The 22,847-nt window shown below is 43.6% G+C and overlaps 1 protein-coding gene across 2 annotated transcripts in view; it reads left to right on the top strand.

The window, feature by feature from the left end:
• The first annotated feature begins 5,553 nt into the window (after positions 1-5,553).
• The window catches only part of LOC109891200 (growth/differentiation factor 11-like), a 36,486-nt gene continuing 19,192 nt past the window's right edge, over positions 5,554-22,847 (top strand). For both annotated transcript variants that reach the window (XM_031825324.1, XM_020483556.2), the window contains exon 1: positions 5,554-6,301. In XM_031825324.1, the coding sequence (XP_031681184.1) occupies positions 5,887-6,301 (415 nt within the window). In that variant the 5' untranslated portion in view covers positions 5,554-5,886. The remainder of the gene's footprint in view (positions 6,302-22,847) is intronic.

Below are 22,847 nucleotides of genomic sequence, written 5' to 3'. Positions count from 1 at the left end.
TTTTATTTAACTAGGCAAGTCAGTTAAGAACAAATTCTTATTTACAATGACAACCTACCCTGGCCAGATCCTAACAACATTGGGACAATTGTGCACCGCCCTATGGCACTCCCACAGCCGGTTGTGATACAGCCTGGAATTGAACCAGGGTCTGTAGTGACACCTCTAGTACTGCCTTAGACCGCTGCACCACTCGGGAGCCCAAGGTTTTACAATGGTGGGGGAGTGCCAAGACGGAGGTGGAACATGTTAAGAGTAAATATGGAGTGCTGCATAAGGAAATTGAACAAGACGAGAGTGAGGATGAATTCACTGCGGTGGCAGGTGTGGTGAAGAACGCAGAGTTTGAGCCTTGTCCTGATGGTGACAAAGATGTTCTTTGCCCAGTGGGAGTGAGATTTTTTGAGAGAATGGATGCTTGCGTTCTGGCTGATCCATATGTGGTGTCAGGTTGGGTGGAGAAGAGGTTGGGAAATGTTGGGTAGGTGAAAGTGACTTGAGGTGGAATCGTGTTGTTTTTTTGTGTTTCTGTCATCCAGAGGGAGTGTCCACTCCGCACCATGCGACTGGGGACAAGAACTGTGACTTGCTTTCCTCTCCGGAGCAGGGCCCTGTTGAAAGGAGTGATAACTGGAGTGGCGTTAAGTGTTGAGGAGGGTCAACTGAAGTTGAAGATTCCCGGGGTCTGCGACGCCCACCGTTTGGTGCGGTGCAGACCCGGTGGAGAGCGTGGTGAAACAGAGAAGATACGGTCGAGTTTTGATGCAGAGTTTTTACCAGATAAAGTCAAGTTAAGATGTGTCAGTTATCCCGTGAAAGCTTTTTAACCGAACATATTACAGTGTTTTAGGTGTCAAGTTTATGGTCATGTGGCAGCATTGTGTAGGAGGGAGATTCGTAGATGTGAGAAGTGTGCAGGAGGACATGAGAAAAAGGAATGTGTAGTATCAGTAGAAAAAGTGGTGTGTAAACTGAAGGGGTACCCATGATGCTGAGGATCAGAGGTGTCCAGTGAGAGTAAGGCAGATTGAGGTTGCCAGAATCAGAGCAGTGAATAGAGTAGTAGAAGAAGATGGGTCCAGGGTGAGGGATTCTAAGAAGATCCCTGTGAGTAGGCCATGGTCAATAGAGAGTGATTGGAATAACAGGAATAGGGTTTGTTTTTTGGCATTTATGGCCATGGATCTCAACTGTACCGCAGGAATGGAATGTAAATCACAGAGGATAGATGTTGTGGTGACAGCTGCAGAGAAGGTGTTTTGAACGATAGTGTCCCGTCCTCCCAGGCTGCAAGCCTGGTGCAGGATCAGACAGGGCCAAAGTAGCAGAATAGGGATGAGGTTTTAATGGGTGTAGTGTTAGTTGTTGGGTAATTTTTTCACAATACAGTATGTGGCGGCATGCACCTATAACATTTGTTTGCGGACCTCCATAATACCAAAGAAGTAGGAGCCAACACAGCCGAATACTGCATCTAAACGTGCATCGATCAGTGGCGACTTAAGCATGTAAATCTTGGTGAGGCAAAAAAATAAAAATAATGTTTAGATGCATGCCAGCAAACCCACTACACAACACTAAACAATACATTAATTGCACTATAACGGTGACAAACGGTGCCCACACACTGTTAGGGCCTACATAATGCTGTCCCAACAGCAATCCCAACACCTTACGACTGCTACACCTGGCTATCAGCGGAGCCTTGTCTGGCAGCAAAACAGTACGCAAAATTAGGAGGGGAAACAGGACCAAATGATTAGGGTTGACACATAGACTACTAACAGCTTAATACACAGCATACACTTAGTATTACTTTCTTAGCTACAGTATACATGTCTCCCTGGCATATTACATAATTTATGCAGAAGCATGCAATATATTTTTGTGCTCACTTGAACAGGAAGGTGGTGCAGAGGTCCTTCATGGGGAAATTTTGTCATTAAACTTTGATTAGTCTGGCATTCTCTGGATTGTCATAGCAGGTGACCCAACTGTAGTCTGTGACTATTATGATTTCCCTTTGTAGCCAATTCACTTGCAGTAATTCCTTTACAGATATTTTGGTAATTCCGTTACCAATTTGGTAACATAATTACGAGCTTTAATCACTTAATAATTCATAAATCAATTTGATATCAGTAAAATCACTAACTAAAGCAATATTTCTTAAACTTACAGAAGGTAAACAATTTCTCCAAAACTAAATATTAGTGTTGAGATTAGTTGGTAGGGGTCTTTACGTCAACATTATTGTGTTTTGATGCATTTCTGATACCTTTTTAAGAGTTTTTATGGTAGATGTTATCTAAGACCCCTTTTCAATCTGGTTATCCAGAAATCAAAGCCTTTAGTTACGCTTACTTTTTAAGATGGAAAATGGTTGAAAAATGTATCTATGCCTTCATTTCCCAAAAATATAGACTGTTCACTTTCATTTGACACCCAATTTTATATACTCCTATGAACTTCACATGTTGGTGCTCATGGATCCTTTTTGATGGAAATGCCCGTACCAAACTTTAACTCTGCACTGTTCTTTAAGTAAATGTGTTTATGTAACATTTTCTGTGGAAATTGTTAAAAGTAGTGCTTCTTTTGTTTGACATTTTAAAGTGAGAAATCTGAGTCTCTGCATCATTCGGTTACCATGGAATTGCGCAGCAGCAGTATCTGCTTGAGCAGCACTGGTGTAGTTACTAGTTTGATCATGTAGGCGATTAAATGAGCAGGTGGATACTTTCAATCACCACTATACACTGAGTATATCAAACATTAGGAACACCTTCCTAATATTGAGTTGCACCCCCCTTTTGCCCTCAGAACAGCCTCAATTTGCCAGGGAATGGACTCTACAAGGTGTCGAAAGCGTTTTACAGGGATGCTGGCCCATGTTGACTCCAATGCTTCCCACAGTTGTGTCAAGTTGTCTGGGTGGTGGACCATTCTTGATACACACAGGAAACTGTTGAGCAAACCCAGCAGCATTGAAGTTCTTGACACAAGCTGGTGCACCTGGCACCTACTACCATACCTTGTTCAAAGGCACTTAAAATCTTTTGTCTTGCCCATCCACCCTCTGAATGACACACATACACAATTCATGTCTCAACTGTCTCTATGCTTAAAAATCCTTCATTAACCTATCTCCTCCCTTTCATCTACACTGATTGAAGTGGATTCAAGCCTCAAGACATGGATTGTGTATGTGTGCCATTCAGAGGGTGAATGGGCAAGACAAAATATTTAAGTGCCTTTGAACAAGGTATGGTAGTAGGTGCCAGTCTATGTCATGGAAAGAGCAGGCGTTTTTTATCTTTTGTACACTCAGTGTAGTTCACCTGTGACAATTTTTGTGGAAGTCTGAAATACAGTGGCCCACAGACTCCTTTACGACTTTCACATGCAAACCAATAAATACATTCACATTACCAGAGACCGTTTGGAGGAAAATAGTTGGATAGCACTTTATGTCATGATATTGAAATGGCCCCATAAAAAATTAAAAATAAATGTACATGGTAAAATTACCGTATTAATCTATCAATTACTTGTTGGTTAATTTAGGATTCATTAAAACAAGTGCCACTAGGCCCCATTATATGTAGAATTCTACCTATTGTGTAGAATTCTTTAAAGTGTCAGAAATCCAAAATTCTACAGAAGACTTATGGTGAATATGCTCTACCAAGGATACGTTTGCATATGGAATCTTACTAAATTGTGAATATACCTTGTTCAACTGAACCTTCAACTGCAACTGTATATTCAACCAGTAGGTGACAGTAGTAAGCTAGTTCTGCACTACACTACATGCTTGACGACTCAACTGATGAACAAGTCATTACCATTACCATAAGTGGTGCAATACTTACCATTAGGAATTAGCCAGAGATAATTACAAACTTAATTAAGAGTCATTACATTGATTCAGAGAATTTAGCATGTAATAGCTGGGGGTTCTTTATGGCAGGCAGAGGTAATGCACTTAATTTACAAGTGAATTGAAGTTAGCCTGCTGTAGACGTTCAATTGTGTGGCTTCACATAGAGCCCTCACTAAAGTGATACCTATCAGTTGTGTATTCCAGGATTGAGTAACAATATAACTTTAATGTTTATTGAGAAAATTAGGACTTTAGAAATAATGAAAGAGATTCATTTAAAAACAATGATGCATAAAGTATATCGATTGATTGACTTATTGATTGATGTGGTTTGGTTTATTAGCGCCATTGCTAGTTTGGAATATTCTTTAGAAAGACCAAAACATTGACAACAGGCATTTTTCACTCAAATTGAGATCCTGTATTTAAATCTAACAGTTGTTCCTATTGTACTGACCATGCACATAATGGTTCAAGTAATCATAGATTATCTTATTGGATATGGTAAGGCTTGACAGCAAATCATCATTTTTAGGCTACAACAAAAGTCAGTGATAGATCACTAATAGCCAGACCCACATTACTTGACCATTTTGTTAAAACCACAGATATTTCCAGTTATCTCAATAACAAAAGCACTAATGGCATATTACTCCCTTAATGTCATTACTCCCATAATGTCAACTTTTTAGGTGCAATTGAAAATGTTATGGGATGCATTTGCTCCATTGTTTTCTTTTGTTGAAATATTCCACTGTTTTATCATAAGTGCCTGTATGTTTGACAGTCTAAATGATAAATTATGCATTGCCTTGCATGTTGTTGCTGCTACATTTGTACATCTAGATGTGAAAATCATTGCGTTAAAAGTCCAGGGATTCTAACACAAAATGAGTGTCACTATTGTCAAATGAATGCTTCTTAAATTCCAAAGACGGACCCCAATGCCCAGGGGCGGACTGGGACCAGAAATTGGCCCTGGCATTTCTAACACACCAGCCCACACTGGCCCAGGCCCCCACACTAGCCCATTTTTTCCCCTCAAGGCCCCCACACCGGAACCTTTTTTTTTCTTGAGGACCCCATTTTTTGCCAGATAATGATAATTTTGTGCAAAATACCCTAGTTACACAGGAACACTGGGTTAAACATGTGGCATTTGCCTGAAATGTCCACCCCTGCCAATGTCATTTAGGATAACCTGTCACTTATCAGTCAATTTTGAAGGTTTCACAATTCTATGGGTGCAGGGCAGATTCCATTGATCCTTTTATGCATACATCTGAATCCTTTTACGCATAATATAAAATAGGGGCATATTAGAAGTGAGAGAAGAGAAAGGGGAGGATCATTCCTTGTGGAAATGCCCATTCACTGCTTATCAACAACACCATCAAAATAAAAAATAAATGTAAGCTCCATATCACTAATGATATGTAATGACTTGAAGTGGCCTCTTGCAGGTTCGAAACCTTGTCTGAATATAGTAATAAAATGCAAACTGGACAAACTACACTCCAGTCCATTCTGCATTCTCCCTTGTGCCCTCCCTCTTGCTCCCTCTCTCTCTTGACTTGGTGACAGACCTAAAAGCCTTTTGTTGCAATCTTAGCCAATGGAGATAGATTACGACACGGAGGAGCAGAGATATATAAAGAGCTCTTTTAGGACGTACTTGCACACATTTCAATGACACATCTTCTCATTCGCACCTATGGACTTAATTGTTATCAGATATGGCAACCAAAACAACAACCATAGCATAAAAACGGGTTATGCTTAAAATCGATAGATAGGCTAAAGTAAAATACTGAGAAAACCCACTAGGACGGACGCACCTTCCTACGTTTACTGCTGTCCTACAATACAACCGTTTTAAGAGGCGACTATTTGAGTAGTTGCATATCATTGGTACCTTTGCAAGGTAAGGAAACACAGGCAACATTTCAGGGGAGGGGATAACGCGAGCAGAAAGTTCTATAGCCTCACCAGTCATCATCATGCCGAGGTATAACTTTTTTCTGTGTTTGATGGTTTATGTTTGTCTGGGACTGTCTGGGAGTGACGAACCTAACCTTTTTCTGGCACCAACGAGCGAGATGCCCACGGACGCCGGGCTGTCGCTCCTTGATGAGGAGGCAGGCGCTCACGAATGTTCAGCATGCGTTTGGAGAGAGCAAAGTAAAGTCCTGAGGCTGGAAACCATCAAATCTCAGATTCTGAGCAAGCTGCGGCTCAAGCAGGCTCCTAACATTAGTCGGGAGGTGGTGAACCAGCTGCTCCCAAAGGCGCCCCCACTCCAGCAGCTTCTGGACCATCACGACTTCCAGGGAGACGCGTCCTCCCAGGATGAGTTTATGGAGGAGGACGAATATCACGCCACTACAGAGTCCGTCATCACTATGGCCTCGGAGCGTGAGTAATGCAACTTTGCCCCATAGCTGCTGAAAATGATTAATTAGTTTGTAAACCAATACTGAGAGTGAGCAGCAAGTCGCTGTCAAATGTGTGGTGATTGTTATGGTTATTGACATGCTTGGACAGAGGATATCCTGGTAACATCGGCACTTTGGACTTCTGAACATACTGCTGATGATTTTATGACCATCTTTTTACTCAAGTAAAATATGACAATCCACCCACAGAACCGTTTAAATAGGACAAATGATGCAGTGTCAGCTGTTTGTTACGGCTGTCAAAATATCCCAATGGATTAAGTGTGAATTTGATAAATCACTCAAGTCAATAAAGGGCCTCGTCACTATATGACAGAACCAGAGTAATTCACTGAGTAAGTCAAGCCATTATTATTATTGTTATTATTATTATTAATATGATGCATGAATGCAACTCTTGCTCATTTTATCTAGTCCTATGTGCATGAAGAGGGTGATTTGTTGGAGGATGGACTTCTAGGCTACAGCTGTGATAGCCTGCACTGACAGCTCGTACGCGGCTTTAGCCTACGGTGTGCCTATGAACATAGACCGCGGAAGTATAGCCTACCCGAAATGATAGCATATGTTCTTACTTTTCGTATGATTTCAGGGCCATACTTCTTGTGGTATACTTTTAAGTAACTCTGTATCATGTTCGTATAAATAACTATTTTAAAATCGTCGTTTAGGTTTTGACAATTCGGCGACTTCTATTTGAAATTTCAGTCATGTTTTGTGATTTGACTTAAGCGTTTGGAGTACATAAATCAATCATGATAATGTAACATTTGGTAGGCAGATGCATTGCACCGAGCCTATGCACATGAACCCTTTGCATATCCTGCATTTGTATGGCCAAAGTATAGGCAATCCTAATAGGCCTATATGGTTTACATAGCAGAGGGACCGTTAAGGCCTAATATGCCCTATTAAATAAGTATTAAATATCACGTTCAATGTGGACAGGAAGGTAGGCCTCTAGCCTACTGAACAAACCCTAACAACATTCCCTAAAATTATAGAGCCACAGCAGCTGTTCCTCTATCGGTCCTTTATGAGGGCTCCATCGGATTCCCTGCTGTTCATCGCAGTGAGAAAAAGTGTGTCCAAAAAGCTGCCATTGTGTCCCGCATGCAGCAATCCCCCTAGACCGCACTTGCCTTTTTAAATGCGAGGTTTATAGGCACAGCTCGTTTTTCCCTGTGAGAACACAAAGCCAGAGAAACAGTTGGGGTCGAGGGGAGTGTGTGACCTTTTCGCTGCGAATTGCTAGGGTTCAACAACATTTACACACGTAATGTATTCCGCACAAGGCGGACGAAAAGCCGTGCAAATAATCCGGTTTTTTCCAAGAGGGAACAAAGGATGCGTTTACACAGGCAGCCCAATTCTGCTATTTTTTTCACTAATTGGCCTTTTTACCAATCAGATCAGCACTGAACAAGAGCTGATGTGAATTATCTGATGTGATTGGTCAAAATACCAATTAGTGGAAAAATATCAGAATTGGGCTGCCTGTGTCGACGCAGCCAAAGATATGTTTGTGTTGCCTTAACTAACCTCTGTCAATTGTCATACAGCCCACGTCGTGCCTTTTCTTTTCGTAATGAACTTCACCAGTTTAACTGCTGCTTGGTGAGCGCCAAACGCACGTGATATTATTTTTCTGTGGCCTGTTATTGTCAGATGTTCGTTCTTCAAATAAGCAGTGGTTTAAACGTCAAGAAATTACTTTTAATCGCCCTTATCCGTTAGGGTTAAGACTGTCCCCTCCAATTAATCGCAAATTTTACTCATCAAAACTCATGGAGTCTGTGATGGAGTCTGATCGTTCATGAATGATCCTCGTTATGCACATATGCCTACTTTGTGATGAATGACCTATTCTTGAATATCTGCTACCAAAACAACTGTGGCCCATGGTAATGAATATCTCAGTGTCAGTTGCTATTGACAACCCTCTAAGCAAGTTCAGCCTTTGGTTTGGTCCTCTGAGGGATGCATAGATGTTCTTGCCAGGCATGAGATCTTGACTGCTGTTGCATGCTGGCAGGCAGCTCACCATTGTGGAAAATGATTCCTATGATCAAGGGCAATGTTTTTTTTAAACAAGTAGTGCCTATAGTTTGTTAGAATGGAGATGTGGAGGAAACATGCACAATTGTAGAGCGGTATCACATTTTGAAGCCTTTATCAAATCCTATGCATTACCATTTACATAGACTGATCCTCATGCAGAGCATCTAAGTTGTAGGATAGAAGCATTTATCAATATAATTATATGACTTATGTGATTATTTTATGTGATTGTCATGGCTCAGGTTTTTGAGGTCAATGTGATGTAGAATGGTCAATGTAGGCTCTCCTCCGGGATTAGTATGTCCAGCTGTCTCAACCAGTTGACAACATAGCTGTTTTCCCCATCACTCTGCATGTATGTTGTAGTGAGACAAACCGCCAAGGTTTTTTACCCTTCTTCTCATGACCGAACCTGCGTAACATTGTATCTTGTGTTTGAGGGTTAGATAGCTGTGTTAGATAGCTCCCTTCCAGTATTTTCTATCCAGGGTTGTTCTCTTTTTGTGTATGGACGTTTTGAACCGGTCTCTGCACTCTTCCTCGGGCCGGACATGACATGACACAGCTGCTCCTGTCCGTTAGAGGAGAGATATGATATGATGGGACTGGGCATTTAGCAGAGGCTTTTGTTTTGCTGGGGAATGGGCTTTGAGCGGGATGGATGTAAACCCCATGTTTCTGTTTCTCAATGGCTTGTTTTTTAGACAGTTGTGGGCCATGGTTATTGATAGGTCCATAAGATATCTCTATTAAAATGTCAGGCGTGGGAGCTGCTGCTTTGTTTTGAATGAATGGGAGTGCACTCACTGACACTGGTGCAAGAAACATGTACTGTGCTGCTCTGCTCTGCACAGTTAGCAGGATGCCATGGGGCTACATTAGCATCTTTCCCCCTCTTTTTTTCTCCTCGGTTTTCTCCTCTTCCTCCCACTCTGCATTTTATCCTTTCTCATTTCTCACTTCGCTCTCTTCTCTCTTTATTCCTCATCTCTTTACCTCTCCCTCTGAACTCCCTCCATCATCACTCTCCTCTGGTGTTCACATTGAGAGGAGAAGGACTGCATCTCTCTTGCCTGTGGCGCTTCAGCAATCCCACAAGATGAAAAGCCCCTTTTCCGTCTCAGATAAAGCCAGGGAGGACTTCAAACGCTATTCCCTGCGCACCTCGAACCCAATCACCCTCACATGGGCGTGCACACTGCCTTTGATGGGCCGTGTAGGTTCACACAGTACATGCTGAACTGGACCGGTGCCAGAGTTGCTTCTTAGTATTCGCTCAAGGTACGTGGGTGCCGCAGTGGGGGTTGAGAGGGTCCATGCTTTCTGGTCGCTAATTACACTATGAAATTTAATGGAAAAGCTATTTATATCCCAGTGCGGCACTGTAACGTACTGTAGCATTCCCTCCGCATACCGTGTGTTGGAAAGAATATCGATGCAGTGCACTACCCATGTACGTGGAGCGACGCTGTACACATAGAAGCTGCATTGGTCCTATGTGGTTCATTTGTATCACAAAATTGCGAATCACAGTGCAAAGGATTTTAAACTGTTTGTATATGTTTGTTTGATACACAGAAAGCTGTCTGATTTTGTACTTGAGCTGAGGTCTGTAAAAACAGGCTGTGTGTGTGTGTTGGTGCATGGTCTGCCTGGGCCAAGGAGGGGTAAGGTTTGACCCCAATAGGCCCTCATTTGTTGCCTGTCCATGGCATTGAGACCAGATCTCTTTGTCTCTCTAAAACTGTGTTGATAATTTGTCATTCCTTCTTATTGCAATTTGAACACTTAAGTCCAACATCTGTTTAAGTTGCGATTCTAGTGCTAGTCTTAAGCAGGGTTCACAACCACAGAGCAAACCGTTTGAGTTTTAAACAGGTTCTCTCCTTTGACTCGAGAACAATCAAATCAAAGTTTTATTTATTAAGTGCCTTTGAACGGGGTATGGTAGTAGGTGCCAGGCGCAGGTGTCAGGTGTCAAGAACTGCAATGCTTCTGGGTTTTTCACGCTTAACACTTTCCTGTGTGTATCAAGAATTGTTCACCACCCAAAGGACATTCAGCCAATTGTGGGAAGAATTGAAGTCAACATGGGGCAGCATCCCTGTGGATTGCTTTCGACATCTTGTAGAGTCCAGGCCCAGACGAATTGAGGCACTTCTGAGGGCAAAAGGAGGTCCAACTCAATATTAGGAAGGTGTTCCTAATGTTTTGTACACTCGGTCTACACAACCCATGTCTCATGGCTTAAAAATCCTTATTTAACTTGTCTCCTCCCATTCATCTACACTGACTGAAGTTGATTTAACAGGTGACACCAATAAGGGATCATAGCTTTCACCTGGTCAGTCTGTTATGGAAAGAGCGTGTGCGCGTGTAGAGAGTATGTATATGTGTGGATATGACGAACAATCCTCTTCATTCTTTTCATTAGCATCTGTGCATCAAACATTTGAATGGAGTTATTTGAATGGAGTTATTGCTTTATCAGTCATCCTCAGTGCCATGACACAAGTTTCATCAGAGCTTTTTGACAGGGGATCCAGCAGAGTGCAGAACTTCTCTCGCTCTCTCTCATTTGACACTTGCATTTTCAGTTGGCGTATTAGTAATGTTAAGTTATTTCTATTTTTGTATACTGAACAAAAATATAAACGCAACATGTGTTGGTCCCATGTTTCATGAGCTGAAACAGAAGATTGCACAAATTTGTTTAAATCCCTGTTAGTGAGCATTTCTCCTTTGCCAAGATGATACATCCACCTGACAGGTGTGGCATATCATGAAGCTGATTAAACAGCATGATCATTACAGAGGTGCATCTTGTGCTGTGGACAATAAAAGGAGACTCTAAAATGTGCAATTTTGTCACACAAGACAATGCCACAGATGTCCCAAGTTTTGAGGGAGGGTGCAATTGGCATGCTGACTGCAGGAATGTCCACCAGAGCTGTTGCCAGATAATTTCATGCTAATTGTTCTATCAAAGCCACATCCAATGTCATTTTAGAGAATTTGGAAGTACGTCCAACCAGCCTCACAACCGCAGACCACGTGTAACCACGCCAGCCCAGGACCGACAAATTCGGCTTCTTCACCTGCAGGATCATCTGAGACCAGTCACCCGACAGCTGCTGAAACTGTTGGTTTGCACAACCGAAGAATTTCTACATAAACAATCTCAGGGAAGGTCATCTGCATGCTCGTCGTCCTCGCCTGGGTCTTGACCAGTTCAGCGTCATAACCGACTTCAGTGGGCAAATACTCACCTTCGATGGCCACTGGCATGCTGGAGAAGTGTGCTCTTCACGATGGAATCCTGGTTTCAACTGTACAGCTTGTATGGCATCGTATGTGCGAGTTTACTGATGTCAACATTGTGAACAGAGTGCCCCATGGTGATGGTGGGGTATGTGCAGGCATAAGCTATGGACAACGAACACAATTGCATTTCATGGGTGGCAATTTGAATGCTCAAAGATACCGTGACAAGCTCCTGAGGCCCATTGTCATGCCATTCATCCACCTTCTCATGTTTCAGCATGATCATTGAGCATGTTTGGGATGCTCTGGATCAACATGTAGGATAGCATGTTCCAGTTCCCACGAACTTCCAGCAACTTCACACAACCATTGAGAAGGAGTGGGACAACATTCCACAGGTCACAATAAACGACCTGATCAACTCTATGTGAAGGAGACGTGCCTCGCTGCATGAGGCAAATGGTGGTCACACCAGATACTGGTTGGTTTTCTGATCCATGCCCCTACCTTTTTTTAAAGGTATCTGTGACCAGCAGATGCATATCTGTATTCCCAGTCATGTGAAATCCATAGATTAGGGTCTAATGAATTTATTTAAATTGACTGATTTCTTTATATGGGCTCCCAAGTAGCGCAGCGATCTAAAACACTGCATCCAGGCTGCATCGCATCAGGCTGTGATTGGGAGTCCCATAGAGCGGCGCACATTTGGCCCAGCATCGTCCTGGTTTGGCCGGGGGAAAGGCTGTTAATGTAAATAAGAATTTGTTCTTAACTGACTTGCCTAGTTAAATAAAGGTTCAATAAATTAATATGAACTGTAACTCAGTAAAATCTTAGAAATTATTGTTTTATACTTTTATTCAGTGAGTATTAACAATGGAGAAACAACATAAGAAAATAGGTAATCTGGTCTACACACGTGTGGGCACATGCAGGTAAATGTATGCCCCCCCCCCCCCCCCCCCACACACACACACACACTGGACAACTGTCTCCCTTTTGACAAAAAGGATCAGAGTTCACAGCTATGTGATATATTGGACGAGAAGCCAATTAACCTCACTGGGCCTCTTTCTTTGGCAGCAAAGGAACCTGGTAGTAGCTTACACAGCATTTACCCCCACCCCCTTGCACACACACACACCAACCACTCCCACCAAAAACCCAAGTCTTTTATAGTGTTGACCCTATAAAAGGGTCATTTCCTGAAGGTGCAGGAACCATAAACATTAAGAGGGAGAGCGCTAAAAGAACAGGCCATCAGAAGCTGGACTGCCTTCAGCCTACTGGCCAGTGATTGCGGGAAGTCGATGAGTATGTGAGGTTTTTATCCATTCCATGGAAGGCTATATTTGATGGTGACACCTGTTCCCGTCCACTGAGGGAGCCACAGAAGGGAAAGACATACCACTGAGGGAGCAACAGAAGGGAAAGACATGCCACAGAAGGGAAAGACGTACCACTGAGGGAGCCACAGAAGGGAAAGACGTACCACTGAGGGAGCCACAGGAGGGAAAGACGTACCACTGAGGGAGCCACAGGAGGGAAAGACGTACCACTGAGGGAGCCACAGGAGGGAAAGACGTACCACTGAGGGAGCCACAGGAGGGAAAGACGTACCACTGAGGGAGCCACAGGAGGGAAAGACGTACCACTGAGGGAGCCACAGGAGGGAAAGACGTACCACTGAGGGAGCCACAGGAGGGAAAGACGTACCACTGAGGGAGCCACAGGAGGGAAAGACGTACCACTGAGGGAGCCACAGGAGGGAAAGACGTACCACTGAGGGAGCCACAGGAGGGAAAGACGTACCACTGAGGGAGCCACAGGAGGGAAAGACGTACCACTGAGGGAGCCACAGGAGGGAAAGACGTACCACTGAGGGAGCCACAGGAGGGAAAGACGTACCACTGAGGGAGCCACAGGAGGGAAAGACGTACCACTGAGGGAGCCACAGGAGGGAAAGACGTACCACTGAGGGAGCCACAGGAGGGAAAGACGTACCACTGAGGGAGCCACAGGAGGGAAAGACGTACCACTGAGGGAGCCACAGGAGGGAAAGACGTACCACTGAGGGAGCCACAGGAGGGAAAGACGTACCACTGAGGGAGCCACAGGAGGGAAAGACGTACCACTGAGGGAGCCACAGGAGGGAAAGACGTACCACTGAGGGAGCCACAGGAGGGAAAGACGTACCACTGAGGGAGCCACAGGAGGGAAAGACGTACCACTGAGGGAGCCACAGGAGGGAAAGACGTACCACTGAGGGAGCCACAGGAGGGAAAGACGTACCACTGAGGGAGCCACAGGAGGGAAAGACGTACCACTGAGGGAGCCACAGGAGGGAAAGACGTACCACTGAGGGAGCCACAGGAGGGAAAGACGTACCACTGAGGCAGCCACAGAAGGGAAAGGCATACCGCTGAGGCAGCCACAGAAGGGAAAGATACATTTTGGTGATGACTTGTTGGGACGCCTGGTCATTACTAGTTTGTTTAAGAAGAAAATACACATTTCTAGGCCTGTTGAAATAGCACAACACGCTGTCAATTATATGGCTAATAAAATTACAAAGGGCCAAAGTCTTAATACGAGGGGCGAAATTTCACCAGCACTTTCAGGAATCTCACTCCCTCCACCTTTCATTCCGTATTCCCACGCTCCCATGTCCCCACCACACCAACTAGTGCCCACCCTTTCTCTGGGAGACTTATCTTAAAACATGGGTCCCTTGCACACACACACACACACACGCACGTGCATGCATGCACACATGTACACACACACACACTATACATTCAGGAATCACATTTATAATACACCTTCCTTACCTCAGCAGATAACATGTACATTGCACCAATATCAACTATACATTAAGAGTTCGATGTGCATAGCAGTATAAAAAGGGACATTTTTATGAGATCCTGGATCATTGTCACAATTATGGACCAATAAATGCATAAATTCCTCCTGCCGTGTGTGTGTAGTGAGCTGGAATGCTGCTGAGTGCCTGTTAAAAGGGATTCAGGGAGCTAGCATCCAGCTTGCTGCGCTGTATGTGCCCCAGAGTGCGTGGGTATGCAGTGATGGAGGAGTGATGGGGAGGGGGTCCACAGGGAGCAACAAGCAGCCTAGTCTTATTCTTAAGGGACAAAATCACGGAGGGGCTTTTATAGGTACACTTAAAAAGACCTGAAACAGATGTTATGTCTCACTAATAAAGGAAATAATTACTTCCCACCAGTAATTAAGCACTGTGTACAGGAGGGACACGAGGGAATAAAGGAGAGGAGGAGAGAAAATATAAAATGGAGAGCATTGAGGGGAAATTACTGACTGGCGAGTCGGGCTGTGCTGCGGAGACGTTTATGGAGGAGCCCATTAATCCTAAATGAAGGAGTCTCTGATCAGAGGAAATACAGCGTGGACACAACGTCGGATCCCACCAGGATTCCGATGTGCCTGAAAGAGGTTTGGACGGTGCACATTGAGTGGATCGCCGGCGCCACAGCTGATGAATATTTAAATTAAATGTTAATTAGAGCCCTTCTAAGTGGCCCTGAGAGTTACTGTATTCATCCATCGCCTATGGCTGCCTGCACATCATTTCAGTATGCAAAGAGCCGAGATCAACTCAGGAAGTTCATTATATTTAAGCAGCACATTGTCCAAACGTCAAAATGTTCTTTAGGCCTGGAGCCAAGTTTGATTCTATTAATGTACAGTGCTGGTAGAGAAAAAAAAGAGCTGTGACAGATTTGAAATGGGATAACAGATACTCCCACATTGTACAGACATTGTCGAGTGAATAGTATGGACAGAAAAGGGATTCAAAGGAGGGGGGGAACGTCACTCTGGCTGACAAGGCCTGGTCACACTGACTTTGTCCACAGTGAAAATCCTTGGCCGAGGCTTTGAGTGTGCTTCAGGGAGGCAAACAGAGAGGCCAAACTCACATCATCACCCAAAGACTGGGCAAGGAGGGAGTGCATCAAAACATCTTGCCCTTTGTGGGTCCCTCTGGCCTCTGCACCCCCTCAGCCCATTTGGGTGCAGGAGAGCGGGACGGGGAGAAGGATTGATAGAGGGCAAAGGGGTCAAAGGACACACACTAAAGCAAAGCTTTGTCTATGTCATCAGTCCTTCTCTGTGTTGTACACTGACTTAGCTCACCTCATGCACTCACTAAGGGACTTTAACTGATATATCATCTCATGCAGTAGGGTGGCAGGTAGTCTAGTTTAAGAGCATTGGGTCAGTTATCAAAAGGTTGCTGGTTCAACTCCCAGAGCTGACTAGGTGAAAAATCTGCCGACGTGCCCTTGAGCAAGGCACTTAACCCTAATTGCTCCTGTAAGTCACTCTGGATAAGAGCGTCTGCTAAATGAACAAAATTGAATGAATTATGGATTTTGGTGCAGAATACTTTCTAATTCTAATTATGACGCTGTATATGACGCAGATTGCCTGTGGGCTCAAAGCGTTAATTTCATTAGTGACACTACTGGTGTGATTCACTTAGGTGAGAATCTCCCATGCAGGAGTTTATGGGTTACATTCAACAGCTAATCTTACTAACACCATAGAGGACGCCATGAGGACATAATGCAGGGTATAATGTAGGAGAGATTAAAAAGATGTCATTCAGGACACCACGCTTCTGTCAGGAGACAGAATGTAGCTGAAATGAATGGACATTGTGGTGTTAAAGGATTTGGCAGTAAAAACCCAAGCTATTTTTCTTTGTAATCAGTTGCTTTGCAGAATTTATCATAATTTCCCTTCTCAGTCAGAATATATCAGAACACACATGCGCACGCACGCACACACAACCCTGGTTGTTTCCTGCTGTCCAGCTGTCCGGCTTATTTCAGCTCACTGCTTTCTCTCTCTCTTTCTCCCTCATGCAGTTCTACATGCATTTCTATGGTTCAGTTCTTTTCTGTGTAAGGGTTATATTATTATTGTAAGACTCCTATTGCTGTCTTGAGGGGAGAGTCTGTTTGGGGCCTCTGTGTGTGTGTGTGCGTGCGGTGTGTGTGTGTGCCCTCACTGGGTTGGAACAGGGAGTATTAGGAGGTGTCTTTTGTTGCTCCTGGGGGGCTCCTGTGCTCAGTCCTAATAGGAGTCTTGTGCCTGCCGTTGTCCCAGGGGAGGGGGTCTGAATGAGGGGTCCAACTTCACCCCCCCCCCCCCCCCACACACACACACACACACTCTCCTCCCCCTTTGGGACAGGCTGAGAGACAAAGAGGGAGTGAGGCTGGGATGGTTGAGGGGGTGCACTGTGGCCTCTGTCTTATTAGAAGGGTCGTGAACGTGTCACAATGATTAATTTGCTGAGGTGCGCAGGGATACCCTAGAGTCACATTTATCTAACGCCAGGGCTCCCAAACACACACTCTCCACAAAATGGCACATTTGCATTTCCCATTAAGAAAAGAAAATACAGATATATATATGCAAATGCAATCCCCATCTTGGTTTATGCCATTATGGTCTATCGTTTCGGACATTCACAATGGATGACCGTTTTTCTTTATTTTTTCACTATTTTTTTTGGCAGACTATCTATTGAACCTGATTGGCATGCTGTTCCTTTTTTACTGCACGTGTGGACATGGACACACACTCACACAGCCCAGAGTGCCTTCATACAAATAGGACTGGAGAGGTTGGATGTGGTGTCTCCATCAAATATTCCATCAACTTAATTTACATTCTCAATGTGCCTCCTATCAGACCAAGCAGAAGGCTCCATTGTGAACTGTGCATAACAAAGCAATGGGATTGTCTGTTTGCCATCTTTCAATCTAATGTCAGCCTAGTTGTTTTGTTTCTGGTTCGGGGACACTCTCTCTGAGGTCAGCTCATATGGTGAAATGTTCTGTTGTTGTGTTTTGCAACACAGCATATGGTGTGAATAATATAGCCTACACTCTTCACTCTGTGTAAAACATATACTGTGTGTGGTCATCACATTCATTCTTCTCTTGCCATATTCACGCAGCACCACCTGGTAGTATTACTGCCAACCATTAAAACATGGCATGCTTTGAAATGGCCTCCGAGGTATTTGAATGAACAGATGACAATGGTGAATAAACCCTTACACTTAATAAGTGTTCCCTTACATGAACACATAGGGCGCCTCGAGCTAGCATCGGAAAACATGTACCCAGGGAGTGGGCCAGATGTTCAGTAGTCCCACCTGCAGACCTGCTGTGCCTTGGCAGTTAAAACTCATGTGCTACATATGCTCCCATCACACCGTAGGGAAATAAGCTGCGACAGTAATGAAGCAGAGCAGCACTCCACACTGCAGTAGTGGAAACAGGAGAGAAGAACAAAACAGGCACATGTCCGACAGGAAAAACACTGCTCACACTCACATGTCTGCACCCTTCTTGGTTGTCTTTGTAACCAGAAGTAGGTGAAGGTTGATATCTCAGTCAGCAATTGAATTGTGTTTCTGAGAAGAGGTAGGTAGGAGGGACCTGATGAGAGAGGGGTTGTCATTGCACCAGTAGGTGGTGCTGTATGCAAAACCTGCGCTTGTGCCCCCAGGTTTGGATAAAGGGGTAAAGGTACTGGGGGATTGGGGAGGGGTCTTCTGTTATAAAGAAATGGGTACAGGAAATGAAGACACATAAATGTTACTACACCCCACGGGCAGGAAAATACTAAACTCTTTTCATCAGTAATATTTCCTGGCAACGGGGATTGAGCTATTTCAGGTCAGGGCTTAAAATCCCCTTGGTTTTGAGTGATCTTTACAAGCCTCCCTCATTTAATATGGGTGGAAGGTTCTGCCAAGATATATGGCATAATTAGGCTGCAGGTGTGCACGTTTCACTGAGTTCCCCTCCAGTTTATTCCCATTCACTCTCTATGAAGGCACAAATTGATATTACCCATCGATGCTCTCATTGTTTAGCATGATGTAGCTCATATGTTGTGCATGTGTGTTTAATAACTTCCTGTTATATGGCACTAAATTTAGTATGACCAGCAGAAACCTGCATCTCAGATTACGTAGGAAACTGTAGGTCTTATTGCAGGCAACATACTAGAGAAAGTGATTTGCCAAAGCATCTCAAACTGGTTGCTTCAAGTGAGTCTTTCAATTCAGCTGTTGGTTAGTTGTTCATGTGGATAAAAGAAAGTGCGGAAAGGCATTGTCATAGTTTCATCATTCACTATGCAGCAGAAAAACAACAACAAATAGTAATCTCAAGTAAACCCGGGGAAAACTGCAGAATCATTCATTTCCGGTTTGGTGCTGATGAGCAAACACAACAACACGTTAATTGCTGTGACCCCAGCAACCTACCAAAAGGAACATTGACATATTGTTTGTCCAGCGTGAGACACTGTTTAATTTACACTCACTAATGACTGGCCCTCATAATACAGGCTGAAGGACCTTGGCACTCATTCAATGTTCCTCTGGACTCTTCTAATGGATATGGTTTTATCTTTACCTCATTGAATTCATATCCCTCTATGCATGCCGGCTAAATCAATTACAACACTTTGGTAAACAAATCACCATTGGCTGCTAAAACCCTGCCCCAAACACAACAAAAACAAATTGCAGCTGAGTAAGCTGAGTTGTATATCTTTGAAATATCAAATGGGTGTGAATAGGTGAAAGGACTGTTGTGGAAAAAAACATATATTACCATCGCCATAGGGTCGACCTTGACCTTCAAACTCAATTTGGCTATTAGGACTGCCCCTCCCCAGCACCCCGGGATGTAAAAGGCTGACGGTTTTGACCCCTGATCCCATTTCTTAACTAGGCCGAGGTGCCAAAATGACCTTTTGACCCAGGAAGCCTTTGCAGGTTGCCTGAGCAACCTCCGATTTAACAATGATTGACAGGTCCCTGCGCTTTCTGTTTAAAATGAGGCAGCAACACACTTCTCAGCAGAGAACAATGAGCGGGAACACAAGCCTCCATTCAGCTCAGTCTAGATCATTAACACTCTCGGCTGTCTGCTTCAAAACCAAACTATCGGCAGTCTACCAACTGGTGAATTCAGTGGAAAGTTGCTGTCAATGTTGAATGTATAGTACCTCATTGATAATATTTGGCTCCATTTAAATGTAAGTACTGGATTTAGGAAGGGGCCCTTCAATGCATTGAAATAAATATGTCAACAGAATAAATGCATTTTTTAAGATATGCATGCCTCCTTTAAAAACAACGTGCTTCCATTTATGGACGGCAGGTACCCTAGTGGTTAGAGCGCTGGACTAGTAACTGAAAGGTTGCAACTTCATATCCCCGAGCTGACAAGGTACAAATCTGTTGTTCTGACCCTGAAGAAGGCAGTTAACCCACTGTTCCTAGGCCGTCATTGAAAATAAGAATTTGTTCTTAACTGACTTGCCTGGTTAAATATAGGTAAAATAAAAAATACGTTATCTGGTATTTTATCTTTATTTAACCAGGCAAGTCAGTTAAGAACAAATTCTTATTTTCAATGACGGCCTAGGAACAGTGGGTTAACTGCCTTCTTCAGGGTCAGAACAACAGATTTGTACCTTGTCAGCTCGGGGATATGAAGTTGCAACCTTTCGGTTACTAGTCCAACGCTCTAACCACTAGGCTACCCTGCCGCCCCGGTGTTGTTTAAATACATCAACATCTGCTAATAAATCTTGACGGCATACATTTTCACCTAATTCATGATAGACAGAATGCTTTACATTGAAATAGGCATTGGGTGCATGTCATTATTCTTGATGGGCAGTCTATGCAAATGAGTCAGAATGCGAATGACATATGTTGTACACAGCCACAGCCAGTCACATAAGTGGTAGCCTACATCAGTGAAATACTCTGAATGAAGGCCAAGTACTAAGATATGAATAGTCAATGGATAGCCAATGGTTTAAAAGCTTCTCTCTTTTCTTTCAAATTTAGTTTTTTTTGCTTCTGAGACTGCAACAGTAACCATAACTTGTCATTTGGGTGTTACAGAGAGTATGTAATGTCCCCAAATTACTTTATCATACAGCTCAGCTCTACAGAGCCCATTAAAATCTCCACAAATGTTAGTTAATCTAGACTGGTAGTGGCTCCAAAACGGCTAATTATTTCGAACTGATGGCTCCATCATGAGTTTGCTCAGGGTAACCATTTTATGGTTAGTGCTGCTTAGATGAGAGTCAGAAGAGGCAGGAAAACAGCTAACTCCCCCTCACTCCTCCTGCCTGTGATTTTGGTGGCAGCTGTGCAGAGATCTGTTTTGACCTGTGAACCCCACATTAGGCGGGATCTCCATGCTGCATCAGACATTTACTGATGTAAACCAATGGCAGCTCTTGGATTTGGAGAGTGGAGAGCTTATATCATTCAGTGATATAAGTCAGTTGCAAAATGTTAAATCGACCCTAGCCACTTCTCCCTAGGCACCGTGTAGAACTGAAAGGATTGGATAGGTATAAAGCAATGTGATAATATCTCCCGTGCTCCACAATGATATCTGATATCTTCATTATGACGTCTGGCAAATCCACTCATTAGATTTAGAGGTTTCGTTTGACCAGTCCTCTTAGTTAGCTGTAACATTTACTACATTTTGTAGTCTCTCAAATGTTTCTTTGAAGCTGTTTTTTCAAAGGCAATACTTTTTTTTTCATCTTAAAGTATGAAAGATATTGACAACATAGACAAAAAAAGGTTTAACCCTTATTTAACTAGGCAAGTCAGTTAAGAACACATTCTTATTGGCAATGATGGCCTACCAAAAGGTAAAAAGCCTCCTACTGGGACTGGACCTGGGATTAAAAATAAAAACGAATAGGACATAACACACATCACGACAAGAGAGACACCACAACACTACATAAAGAGAAACCTAAGACAACAACATGTCATGTGTTGCTGCCATGCTAACAGCACAACATGGTAGCAGCACAAAACATGGTGCAAACATTATTGGGCAAAGACAACAGCACAAAGGTAGAGACATCAAGCGAAGCAGCCACAACTGTCAGTAAGTGAACATGATTGAGTCTTTAAATGAAGAGAGAACTGTCCAGAGATAAAACTGTCCAGTTCGAGTGTTTTTTGCAGCTAGTTCCAGTCGCTAGCTGCAGCAAACTGAAAAGAGGAGTGACCCAGGGATGTGTGTACTATGGGGACCTTTAACCTTTAACAGAATGGGTGTTGTATGTGGAGGATGAGGGCTGCAGTAAGTATCTCAGATAGGGGGGAGTGAGGCCTAACTAAGAGGCTTTTATAAATAAGCATCAACCAGTGGGTCTTGCGACGGTATAGAGTGCAGTGATGTGTCCTATAAGGAGCATTGGTGGCAAATCGAATGGCCAAATGGTAAAGAGCATCTAGCCGCTCGAGAGAACCCATACCTGCAGACGTATAAATTACGTATACGTAATAAAGCATGGGTAGGATAGTCATCTGAATCAGGGTTAGTTTGGCATCTGGGGTTGTAGAGAAGCAATTACAATAGATGAAACTAAGTCTAAATTTAACCTTAGCCTGCAGCTTTGATATGTGCTGAGAGAAGGACAGTGTACCGTCTAGTCATAATCCCAAGTACTTCTATGAGGTGACTACCTCAAGCTCTAAACCCTCAGAGGTAGTAACCACACCGGTGGGGAGAGGGGCATTCTTCTTACCAAACCACATGACTTTTGTTTTGGAGGTGTTCAGAACAAGGTCAAGGGCAGAGAGCTTGTTGGACACAAAGAAAGCTTTGTTGTAGAGCGTTTAACACAAAATTCGGGGAGGGGCCAGGTGAGTATAAGACTGTATCATCTGCATATAAATGGATGAGAGAGCTTCCTACTGCCTGAGCTATGTTGTTGATGTAAATTGAGAAGGGTGGGTCCTAGGATCGAGCCTTGGAGTACTCCCTTGATGACAGGCAGTGGCTGAGACAGCAGATGTTCTGACTTTATACATTGCACCCCTCAGAGACACCAATACTCCTTAGCCAGCCCACAAGAATGGAATGGTCTTCCATATAAAAAGCTTTGGCCAAATCAATAAAAATAGAGCACAACACTGCTTAGAATCAAAAGCAATGGTGACATAATTTAGGAGCTTTAAGGTTTCAGTGACACATCCATAACCTGAGCGAAAACCAGATTGCATACCAGAGAGAATAGTATAGACATCAAGAAAGCCAGTCAGTTGA

Source organism: Oncorhynchus kisutch, linkage group LG5, assembly GCF_002021735.2.
Source record: "Oncorhynchus kisutch isolate 150728-3 linkage group LG5, Okis_V2, whole genome shotgun sequence".
Taxonomy (NCBI): domain Eukaryota; kingdom Metazoa; phylum Chordata; class Actinopteri; order Salmoniformes; family Salmonidae; genus Oncorhynchus; species Oncorhynchus kisutch.
The sequence above is the reverse complement of the archived record's forward strand: the minus strand, read 5'-3'. Positions and strand labels throughout refer to the sequence as shown.